The 12,153-nt window shown below is 34.7% G+C and overlaps 1 protein-coding gene across 1 annotated transcript in view; it reads left to right on the top strand.

The window, feature by feature from the left end:
- Positions 1-9,104, top strand: part of ksr2 (kinase suppressor of ras 2) — a 111,436-nt gene extending 102,332 nt beyond the window's left edge. Inside the window, exon 22 of the mRNA XM_055039563.1 lies at positions 3,390-9,104. Coding sequence (XP_054895538.1) covers positions 3,390-3,396 — 7 coding nt within the window. The 3' untranslated portion in view covers positions 3,397-9,104. The remainder of the gene's footprint in view (positions 1-3,389) is intronic.
- Positions 9,105-12,153: the final 3,049 nt, after the last annotated feature.

The raw sequence follows: 12,153 nt of genomic DNA, 5'->3' as shown, positions 1-12,153 counted from the left end.
AATTCAAATAATGGTATTCAAATAATCCACAACAATCCATGGTTAACTAAGGTAAACTAAGTAAGCTTCTTCTATTTAATAACATTATTACATGCTGAAAAATTTAAGTGTAATAGCTTTTGCTTGGAGATACTGTTTCATCCACAATTATGACCTGACTTTCTCTCTTTTCTAATGAATCTGGTAAAAGAGAAGAACAAAATCATTTTCTGCACTGGATGACATGGCCACAGATTTTCCAAGGCTGTTCTGCACCTTGGGATGACATTTCTCCCAGATGTTGCTCCTGGTGTTTTGAGATAAAAGCAGAGAAACAAGAAGTTTTGCTGTCCTAAATCAGGCCTGAGGCATCCTCACTCTCTTCAGATTTTGCTTCAACAAATGTTTTTATTTTTTTTATTTACATGCTTTGTGGCCTTCATGAAAATTTTGGGGAGATTTTAATTTTACATTTTCCACTCCTTCAAAGCTTCACTCAATGTCAAACTTGTATCAGTGTTCTTTTGAGGGGAGAAAGCGCCAAGAAATCTACAACAAACTGAAGGGAAACCAAGGGCTTCACAGTTTGATCCGTAGGTTGTCCTGAACTTTTAGTTTAATTTGTGTTTTGTTTCTGTTTCTCTCATTGTTTGCACTGTGAATTTATTTTCTTACATTCTTTTTTTTTCTGCTTAATGATTATATTTGTTTAAGATTTCTTTCACCTCTCTCTCTGCCTTCTCATCTGTTTCTCATCTCCCTCTTTGTCTACCTGCACTTCCCCTCAGCTGCTTTCACTTTGCCTTGATTAATAAGACACCAAATCAGAGATTTGTCAGTATTTGCTTTCCAGCAGGCACATGCTTCTCTGACACTTTTCTTGTGCTCTCAGCAAAAAAGTTGGACAGACTGAGTTTATTCAAGCAACTTTGCAACTCAGAAGTATGGCTTAAAGGACGTTTCATGTTGCAATAGCATCTTGACTCAGGATAGCAGCTACCTGGCTTTCTAAAACTGAAAACCCAGCATGTGTACAAACTTACCAGTGAACTTGGTCTGAGTTTTCACTATCCTTGCTTTCTAAAAGCAGTGACATATGAAGTCATAGCCCCTCTTATTTTCTACAATTGTAGCTTATAGATTTAGTAATATCATTATTGTTTTTTTAAGTTTGTGTATCGTGTCACTTTATGCTGTATTAAAATTGTTAGAAAAGAGACTTTACATTGCTTACTAACAAATAGAATCATTTATCATGTTCAATGGATTTGATTGATGAATAAATCTTATTTTATTGACAGTTGTGCACAGTGTCCTCAGGTAATCTGTGGGAATGAAAGAATTCAGCTTCACACAGAATTTTAATATATGAGAAATTGGTTTACTAAGTTTACGAGCTGCTACACTACACTCTCCTCCTATTCCGACTTGTTGAGGAAATATATGGCATTGAAACAGTGCATTCCACTTGTTGACTCATCCTTAAATTAAAGACACTAATTATGACAGCTTTTGCTTGTCTTCACAGACATGACTGAAACATACAAACAACTTAAACCCCCCCCCAAAAAAACCCGGTATACATTTTTTAAATCAGCAAATTTAGAGAAACAGATTAACGCTAACATCATAGGATCCAAGGAATGTGACATTTTCTTGGTTTATTTAAAGACAACCATGTGGGTTAGATATGCTGTTTCATTTGACCAGAGGTTTGGCAAGCAAACAGACAGAAAGAGGGAGTGTTACCAAGTGAGCCATTAAAGGAAATTAGGAAAGGTTCAGCATTACTGTGCCCAAAGTGTTGCCAGTTAGGAGATGCTTGTTAAGCCCAAGAGCCAGGAAATACAGACAGCACCTGCATGTTTGTCACAATAAGTCCCCTGCAGCTGTTGGCCTCATTTGGTGGGGAATAATTTTAACGCCAATGCCATAAATATTCGTCATGTCAAATCAAAAGGAAAATGCCCTACTGCCTGTGAACAACCAGAGGCTGCACGCCTAACAGGTTTGGGGGGAAAAGCTTTAGCGGTCAAACTTGTGGTGATTTCACATGATTTAGAGACTGAGAGTGATCTGACGACTAGTTGGCAAACCACGCTGGTTTGAACTGTACATCCCAAAAATAAATCTTACATAAGAGGATGGAGGATGTGACCCTTCCCTCCAGCAAGGCCTGTGCTTGCCCATCTGTCAGACAATGCACAATAACAGTGCCACTTGAACCCGCCAAGATTCATAGTGATTTTCATTAATGGAAAATTTGAATTGAGGTTCCGAACAGCGGGAAGAAATAAAAATAGTTTAGACTTTATAGTAATGTAGAGCACAACTTTCTAAGATTTTTGGGTATTAACTGTGGAATGATATTATCTCTTCTCTGTCATGGCAAACGCCTAGAAATTACTTTGAGATTTGAGTGTCTTTGCACATGATTTTACACAGTTAATAAACAATTATGAAACTGCAAGGAAAAAAAAAATCTAATCAAAATCAGGTTTAAATGTTGATTATGATATCTTAAAACATTTGATGAAATGATACTTTAAATTTTCTCTTTCCTTTATACTCATTAACCAAGTGAGGTCAATTGACAATATTCATAAAGTGAATGTAGAATAAACAGTGAAATAGTCTAAGAATGAAACAGTAAATGTTGTAACTTTAACTTTTCCCAAACAGCATTTTTTTTATAAATTATATGTTCCAAGGGAAAACTACTGCCCTAAATGTCTGTCCATCTCCATATAAATCGAAATAACTACAGCATCCTACATGACAGTTAGCATTCTCTGCTTGTATTGTTACAGCACAATCAGACTTTATGAGTCTGATTTATACATTTTATTAAACATATTCATACAGAAAACACACCAGGTGTCCAAGTCTCAGATTAATTTATGAATTATGGGCATATACAGTTAGTTATAAAAAGCCCCAAATCACAGTTTTGATTAAGCACAAACAAAATAAAAATAATATTATTCACGATAATAGCAATTGTTAAAATTGAACAACAGCTTAATGTACAAAGAAATTGGTGAGTTTGTGTCTGGCTTGTTTTGAATTTTAACATCTTTTATTATTTTAATGTGGTTATTTAGTTGTCCATGAGATGCAAAAGATTGTCCTCAAATGTTATTGGTTTCTAAGTTCTATACAGATTTTGCTGTTACTACATTGGTATAAAAGTTAAAATCACTCAACCTAAACATGTCAATGAATAGTATTGCATTACAGGATAGATCTTCTTGAGAAAAAGGAAGCCCTCTGGATTTGTATGCATGCCATCATAACTTGTCTGTCTGAACATAAGCTGCCTACAGTGTAGAGTCCTGCAAGGCTGTGTGTCGAGACAGCTTCCAATTTAATGCTCTTTTTGTTTCCCTCCTTTCCCCTTCCTGCTCTAGGCTGTAACGGAGACATCGAAGGGACTATGTTCGTCTTCTGCTCTGCTCACATCTGTTTCACTGCCCACCTGCCTGCCCTGCTACCTGTGCTCTCTTTGCTCCACCTTGCTTCCTCAACCCCATCTATTCCTGCCTGTACTTCCTGCCACAGCGCAGACACGTACATTCAACTGTACATGTGCCCTCATGCCTGAATGGACCCTTTAGCGGTCAGCACTGGCCCACTTTGCTGGGGTGGGTCATTAAACAAAACCGCAGACTTTCAAACAGAGAGGCCTTTCTCCACTCTATGCCTGAAGATGATTGTGAAGCTTAGTTCCCAAGAAACACATTCTCAGCAGCTCACCCGCTAAACTGTTATTGATAAGATCTAATTTAGCAAGTAATGTATTTTCTATTGTTTGAATATATTACATTATCACAACATTTATGGTAATAACTCCTGTGGTTTATTATCATTTCTAACACATCATACAGCGATGGCAAAATAATAAACATAGATTTCAGTTTTTCTCAGCTCCGAAAGAACCCTTCCATCTTTTTTGGTACCTGTGAATGAACAAATTTAGCAATTCATGGTTTTGATTCTGAGGCACAGATACTCAAATTCTAATTTAACCTTCAAGCAGCCTATAAAGTCTCCACAAAAATGAGTTTTTCAAACCTTTAAAATTTTCTTTTTTTGTTTTTTAAAAATGCTTGTTGCATACAAGACCAGCTCCTTCTGAGAAATCCCAGTGTGTTTCCTGGCCATCTGAGAAATGAGAAACATGGTTCCTTGATCCTCATTCCTCGTTTATTTACACTTTCCACTAATGTGGTTATTCTAATACATGGTCTAGTGTACATGATATAATTCCACTAAAATTCAGGGTTCACAGACGACTTCAAGACAAAGCTCACACCCTTTTTGGAAAATGGAAAAAAGCTAAACAACCTATAAAAATATAGATTTGTAACTAGATAAGCCAGACAAACGCTCATCCTTGTCTACACAAGTTCCTTAATCTTCATCTAAATGAACAGCCTTTGTTGACAGCCTGAGGAACCAGATCAGGTTTGAGGATGACATTTATGTCACGTTGAGGCCTGTTTTCTCCCTATTATTGTTTGAAGAGTGCTAACATTGAAAAAGCCACATCTTTATTATTTCTATATGTCCGACATCATTGGAAAGCTAATGATGTCAAAATCTGTAATTAACTCAAGATGCTACAAGAGAGACTTGTTTCTGGTTTTGTTGTTGCCAATCAAAAATCTGTTTTGAACATACTCATCTTTGTCCAAACTTAAAGAATTTACTTAATGCTCATTTAATTTATTCTGGGAAAAGACCTTTAACAAGGTGTGCTAAGTAAAATTTCTTCCAGTGTGCTGTATATGTATGTGTACAGTACATCTACAGTATAAACAGCTTGGTAGATAAGTGGTATCTGTCATTTATGACCCCAATAAGTTAACCATAGCTAAAGTACAGGGAGACACTGCTTCAAGACGATTAAAAGCTTTCATTGTGCAAAAATCAACACAATAATCATCTGTAAAAGTCACAGCATATTTCAACTAGTCTGGATTGTACGCATGCACTGAGGGACTCAACGAAAGTGCTCAACTCAGCTAGTTTGCCAATTTCAAACTATTCCTAATTATTTGTAAGCACTAGATGTTAGCCAAATAATGCTAACCAAAAATATTAATGCTGTAATTTGAAATGTGAGCGTGTCAAGGACATTTTTTCCTCTAAGTGGCCACTAATCAGCTGCATTTGCGCTGTTGAGAGTTAAGTGCCTTGCTTAGGGCCATTTCAGCAACCAAGGTTGTAAAAACAAAGCATTTTATTTTACACACTGACACCAAGATTTTCACTAGTTATGACTAAATACATGCACATTAGAATTTTAGCTGCAAAATCTTTAAAAAAATCCAACACTTACCGTAGATTGTAGTTTTACCGGAGTATTTGTCGACCATACTATAAGAAATTCTAAACTGAAAGAAAAGATATTTGTTTGATTAGAAGTCAAGCTCAGGAGTTATTCTTCTGAAAATATTTGAAAGATACTGGGAGCCAAAGGAGGATATTTATACTTTCCAATGACACTATCTGAGTTTAACTGATTCTATTACATGGTCTGCTAACTTAGAAATCGGCACACGCGTTTGTCTGAAGAAGCAAATTAATCTCTTCCAAGTGACTGAGAAAGAATGGAATAAATTTCAGAAATCCAATAACAACCACAAGAATGTTAAATACCTCTATTGATATTTCGTATCCGGTAGATTGAATGTGTTGTCCTTTTTGTGAAGAATTTGCTTCTGAAACATTGAATCACCAAGGGATCTGAGATTTTTTTTGTTTTATTTTCTAATAAACGTGCACAGCATTTGCACAGGCACAACCACGAAAAAATACAACTAGAAAATAGATATTTATGTTTGTTGAAAACAGTGAGATAACTGGATATTCAAACTCTTCCCCCACACATGTAGGTGTATAATAACCTCAAGGCTATGCAATAAACAACAAAGAGAACATACAGTTCAGTATTTTACTAAAGTGCTTATTTATTTGTATTTTTTTAGGTGCCCAGGTTCTCTTTTGTTTTGAAAACTACTCTCACATTAAATTTTCAGCTAATTTCTTTTTAATGAGTTTGGTTTTTCAATAAAGATGGATCTTTCAGTGGCTTCCTTGTGCATTCTACAGTGAGAATATGTTCCCAATACATTTCCAAGTTCAGCCTCAGTTCTTTTCATGAGAATTTTCTGAAAATTCTGACACTAATGCAAAAACAGTGTAAAGTAATAAAGTGGAAGAAAAAAATTCAAACGTTTTCTTTAACAAACAAAAATATGAAGATTTTGTGATTTATTTTGCTGCACTGACAAGTTAAAGGGCTTTGAGATATTCCCCTCTGAGCTTTGAGCATCCATATCATAATTTTTCTAATTTCTTTTAAAAACAGCTCAAGCTCAGTCAGGTTTGATGAATGGTGTTTCTAAACAGCAATTTAAATTCTCAACTAAGTTTCACAAAATTTAAATTAAACACTTACAAACTTTGGCCAGTCAATTCTAACACATCTTTGATTGTAGTTATTCTATGTAGCACTGGATCAAGCTAGCTTCCCTGTCCCTGCTGAGTGAAGCTTTCCCACATTATGACACAGCCACCTCCATGTTCAACTGTAGTGATGATACCACCAAAATGTAACATTTTGACTTTTAACTAAAATGCTGTGGAACAAAAATGACCAATTCTCATATTACTTAACAGAGTTGAAAGTTAAAATGTTACATTTTGGTGTTATAACCTAGCTCGAAGCAGTCAGAAGGATAACTTTCTTGCTCCAGCATGGTTTTGCTTCACATTGTTTCATAAATGTAGTTAGTTGACTTTTGAAGGCGTTTGGTTGCACTGGATTTTATTTAGAAGCATTAGAGTAAAGTGAGCAGGAGAAAAACGTATAGTAAACATTTCATTTCTGTTTCTTAAAAATAAATACAACATATCATTTTCCTTCCACTTTGCAATTTTGGGCTTCTAAATTCAAATGTGGATGTAATGGGATAATGTGAACACATTTTAAGATATGTAAACATTGTGCAAAGCACTGGACAGTGTGTTGCATAATTGTTATTAGAGTGAAGTAAGGGCCTCTTAAAGCCACTGACATGGGTGGAAATAAGCACAATTTTCACAGTAGTTCTTTAAATTTATTTATTTACTTTCTGTTGTAAATTGTTTGATTATATTCTAATAATTTGAGTGAATTTTGTCATTAGTAGCTCAAAGGACAATTTGCCAACAGCATTTGATTGTGTGCATGGTTTTCTGGTTTACACTGGCTTAACTTAACATACAACAGAAAAAAAGAAATCGAACAAAAAGTTAAAATCTTTGACAGGAATTTATAATTTTTATTTTTTATTGTTTTACCATCAGTGTATTGTGTGTGAGCATACACAGTGTGGGCAGACAGCAACCAGCAACAGACCTACTTTTCTTCAACTCGTCTTAAACTTTCTTCACAAACTTAGCTAATGGAACCATGTGAGGATCAAATACAGAAACACAACGTCAAAAATCAAAGCAGGAAAAAATAAATCAGAGTGAAGAGCATTAGACTGCAAAATGAGGTATTGTCGGCTCTCCTGCTTGCCTAATTTTCTGTATCAAAACAAAATATTTATTGGTGACACATGAAAAGTAATCTGGAGAAAAAACAAGCTTTCTATGACAAACTAAGATGAGTTTGTGAAATGCAAAGACACATTTTCCACTTTTAATTGCTCTTAATACACTGTTGGTATTACGATTGGCCCAGAGAAGTGTAACATGAGCCTTTTTGCATTTGATTTTGAAGACAGGGACTCATAAAACCACTTCAATTTGACTGATACATTGTACAAGGGAGCACACTAAAAGGCCTTCATATAGAGTTTTGCCAAATTATTTATACTCCTTAAACTTTCTTACATGTTATCACTTTAAAACCACAAGCTTCAATGTATTGTCTCCTGGAATTTTCTGTGACTTACCAAAATAAAGATATGCATAATTGTGAAGAAAAAGGAATATATGAATACATATAAATTTATAAATAAAAGTGTGGAGTGAATATGAATTCAAGTTATTTGCATGCACTGAAATTAAAATTACAAGTCTTTTTCAGCATGTCTCCACTATTTTTGCGCACCCAGAGGCTGAAATGTGTTTGAACGTTTGTTCACCAATAACTCATAAAGTAACTAATGCATTCACTGGACAACTGGACTTATAAATACATTACATACAAAGGAATACTTTACCAAATAGGTGACATCTGCAGGCAATTGGGGCTTTTGAAAAAAAAGGGGGAAACTTCACTCCCTATATACCTTATCCACAATTATGCATTAGTTTGTGTTAATCTATCAGATAAATTCCAATAAAATACACTGAGGTTTGTGGTTGAAAAAACATGGAAAACATTAAGGAGCATGAATACCTTTTTCAAAGAACTTTAATCCTGTTGTTTTCTTCTCAGAAGGTTTTGTTTGCCAATTTTCAAAATTACTGAATAAACATCAAACTTGAGCATGTACAGGATGATGTCAATTACAGGCAGCTTTTCCAAAGGGGGAAAGTTGATCCAATATAAACAGATTAACCTGAATATTCAGTGTAACCTTTTTTCTAAAGGCGACAACTACAAATGCTCATTCTGATGTTCTGTGAATCTGCTTTTACCATTTCAGTAGAAATTGGTTGCTGTGAAAAAAGAATTATTTTTTTGTACAATGCTCACCCCTTTGTACAGTAATACATGCCATTTCTTTACCACCTTCATGTCTTCAAGATGCTTTGCTGCAAAAACAATCATTGTCTTATCTATCATGCTTCTTTTCCTGACTTAAGACGAATCACCTCCGTAACCTCATCCTCAAAATCAATCTCTTGTTCTTCATGATTACCCGGATCATCATTCTTATGACAAACAATGCTGTCTACACTGAAAGGAGCACATCTGTCATTTGAACTCGTAATGAGTCGTCATTTGTATAATTTGTACAGAAGTTTATAAAAGTTTTCTACCCTTCAAGAAATGATTTAGTTTCTGCTGTTGAACTGAATGTCACTGAATTCAAATCTACAGGCCTTGTTATAAAATTTGTGTTTTTTGTGCAACATTAAAATTTGTTCTTCTGTCCAGAAGAGAGGAGAGAAAAAAAAGGAGCATTAAAAAACTGAAGTCATATGTTGGTGTTTTGTGTGAAGTTTTTGTGAAATGTTTGGACTGAATCTTGTTTTTCAAGAAACATCAGGTTGGCACAGCAACAGCTTTATTTCATACCACATACTTTAGCCTATTATGGTTAATAACCTTTTATCTCTGAGCATCTGTCCCATGAGAGAGGATTGTTGATTAAAAAAAGCAAACAGCATGACTCACATTATGCCCTGAGACATCATTAATGTTGCTATTAATGCAGCTTATGTTGCTTTGACATTAAATTTAGGAAGTTAATTTATTATTCTCTTGATATTGACCAAGGAGAGACAACTTTAACACTATTCCTCATAAGTTGTGACAAAAAAACCCTAAATTTTATCTGTAAAATAAATCCTAGGACATCATAGAGATGAACATTTTTCTCTTTTTCACTTTGGACGGAAGTGAAAAATATCAAAATAAATCTGTAAGGTTTGTCCAGATGTCAGTAAGTTTTGTAATGCAAGATAATACTCTATTTCAACCAATTGTGTATGCTACTATTTTTTGTTTTATGTCATGTAGCTACAGTAAGTAGCATAACAAACCTGTGTAAACATTTTTAACATATTCCAATAACTTCATAAGTCAATAGATTCTAATAAAGCCTGTGTGCACAAATAATTTTTTTTTTCTTTTGCCAGTTTCATAATTTGCTCCGAGCCCAAAAGGACCAACAATGTCTGTGTAATTAACAAGTTAATGAGAACAAACTGGTTTACAGAATACTTTATCTCCATACGGCAGGAAAAAAACAAAACAAACACACAGCTTTTAATTAACTCTAAACACCTGAGAACTAACTGAGTACATGTTATCACATTAAAACCACAAGCTTCAATGACAATACTTTTTCAGAAAAAAAAAATATTACGTACTTTGATGCCTCCCTTAAGTCTTTACTTCTGTAGACTAAATAATTGCAAAAACTCTCACAGGTTAAAGCAAAAATAGCAACTGTGACATGTGGTACATTTAAAAGGTAAGCAAGTAGAATACAGACTTATGGGAAAGCTGTGAAAACCAAAGGTGTCTTTCAACTTTTCAGATTCAAGGCAATCTTTAATTTCAGACTTTAAAAAGGAAATTCAAATCAGCAAACTTTGAAAAATGGTTTCTGAGTGACTGAGAGGACTCTGATTTAAACTGTGTTGGGTAAGTATCTATTTGCTTTGGAACCACCATCACATAATTTGTGATATTGAAAAGTCAGACTGGAGGAATGCAAATAAAGTTTTAAATAAATGCATGAATACAGCCTATAAAGTCTATAGACAACAAAAACGCCTGTTGATGTTTCATATTTTGCTGTTTGTATTTGTTTTTTGCTAAATGTCTGATCACTCTTCTTTATTCAAAAGGGGAGAGATTATTGGTGACCATCTTTAAGGCAACATTTTTAAAGCATGAGATACAAAGTACATTTGCATTTACTGCACCTGTGTACAGATGTAGTAAATGTAGTAAAGGCTAGATGAACAAGGCTAGACAGGTAGAATAATATTCAAGCACTAAGTATTCATGTTTGGACCTGTAGAACATGAATACTGTGCAGTCATTCACCACTATTGCCAAGAATGATTACCAAACAAATGGACCGATGATGGGTCCACTTATACAAGCCACTTCCACAGCATGAAATTAAATGAAGCATGATCTAGGGTGTGTCAAAAACTCCAGCATGACGAATGACTTCCATTGTACTTAGTACAGTACCTAATTCAGTTTTTAACAAGTCACTAAGCTAAATCCTCTGCTTTGTTTGATATATGTGTAGAGTTTGTAATGTTTAGTACAGTAGATTTTTATGTCATCTCGGTGGCTGTTCAATACACCATTTACTAGTGACAACCAAGAATGTACATCAATCAAACGAATAACATGTAAATGGAATATGAATGTATGTGAAATGAAAATAGATGTGAAGAGTTTAGAGCCACTGTCATGACTCATGGATTATCAGTTCTGTTCTGGATCAAACATGTAAAGCTAAGTCCCTTCAGCAGAGACACTTCCCGACACTGAGTTTGTTTTTGGTGAAAACGCCCATCTGAGTGGATAAAAAGGCTTTTTTAAGTGTCAAAATCTATTAAAAGTAACTCTTTAGTCAAGTTGTTTAAAGCCAACAAATCACACTGACGCTGACTTTTTTATGTCAGCCATGTTTTTTTTTTTTGGGGGGTTTGTTTTTTCTCAAAAGCAACTCTAAACAGCTCAGTTTTTCATTTGGTTTCAAGGAGCTCAGTGGAACTCAGTGTCTTCAGCAAATAAGCTGTTATCTCCAATAGCTCATCCGGGTGAAAATCTAGAAAATCCTGCATTTTTTTCTGTACAACTTACATTTCTGGAGAAAGAGCGGTAGAAACAAATGTCTACATTTCTTCAATTGAGACCTCCAATCGCATTCAAATATGTTGTTTTGAATTCTGGGGTAATGATTAGATGCCCCTCCCATTTGTACTTTAAATGGGACAATGATAACAGCATAGAAATATAGTTTAAAACATTCAAATAGTTTTGTAATAGTGAACTTCCATCAAGCACACTGAATTTTGATGGGAAACCTAATAATAATAATTATAGTTTGCTTCAGATTAGTTGAGCTGATGCTGCCAAACTGGAAGTGGAATGCAGGCGTTCCTAATGCTGTTACTGATTAAAACTGGTTTTCTACCCTACCACACACTTAATTACAGTAAATTACAGTTAATTGGAGATATTTGGACTCTCCTTGCAACCACCTTGTGTTCATTAGTCTTTTGAAATAATTGCTTCAGAGAAAACAAGATTCCAAAACCATAAGATCAAAGTTGAAAAATGTACTTACTACCCAATACTTAAGAAAAACAGATTTTGTTCACAAAATACAGTGTGCGTGAAATCGGAATTCTTTTCATATGGACTCAATGCATTTTTATCTATTTAATGTTCAATTCTGTGGGGATCTGCTACATCTTACCTGTGACTCAGAGATGTGTTTCTTATAACATAACCTATAGTTTAATTTC

Source organism: Poeciliopsis prolifica, unplaced genomic scaffold (assembly GCF_027474105.1).
Source record: "Poeciliopsis prolifica strain line A6 unplaced genomic scaffold, Auburn_PproV2 SCAFFOLD014, whole genome shotgun sequence".
Taxonomy (NCBI): Eukaryota; Metazoa; Chordata; class Actinopteri; order Cyprinodontiformes; family Poeciliidae; genus Poeciliopsis; species Poeciliopsis prolifica.
Note: the sequence above shows the minus strand (reverse complement) of the source record. Positions and strands in the feature narration are given on the sequence as shown.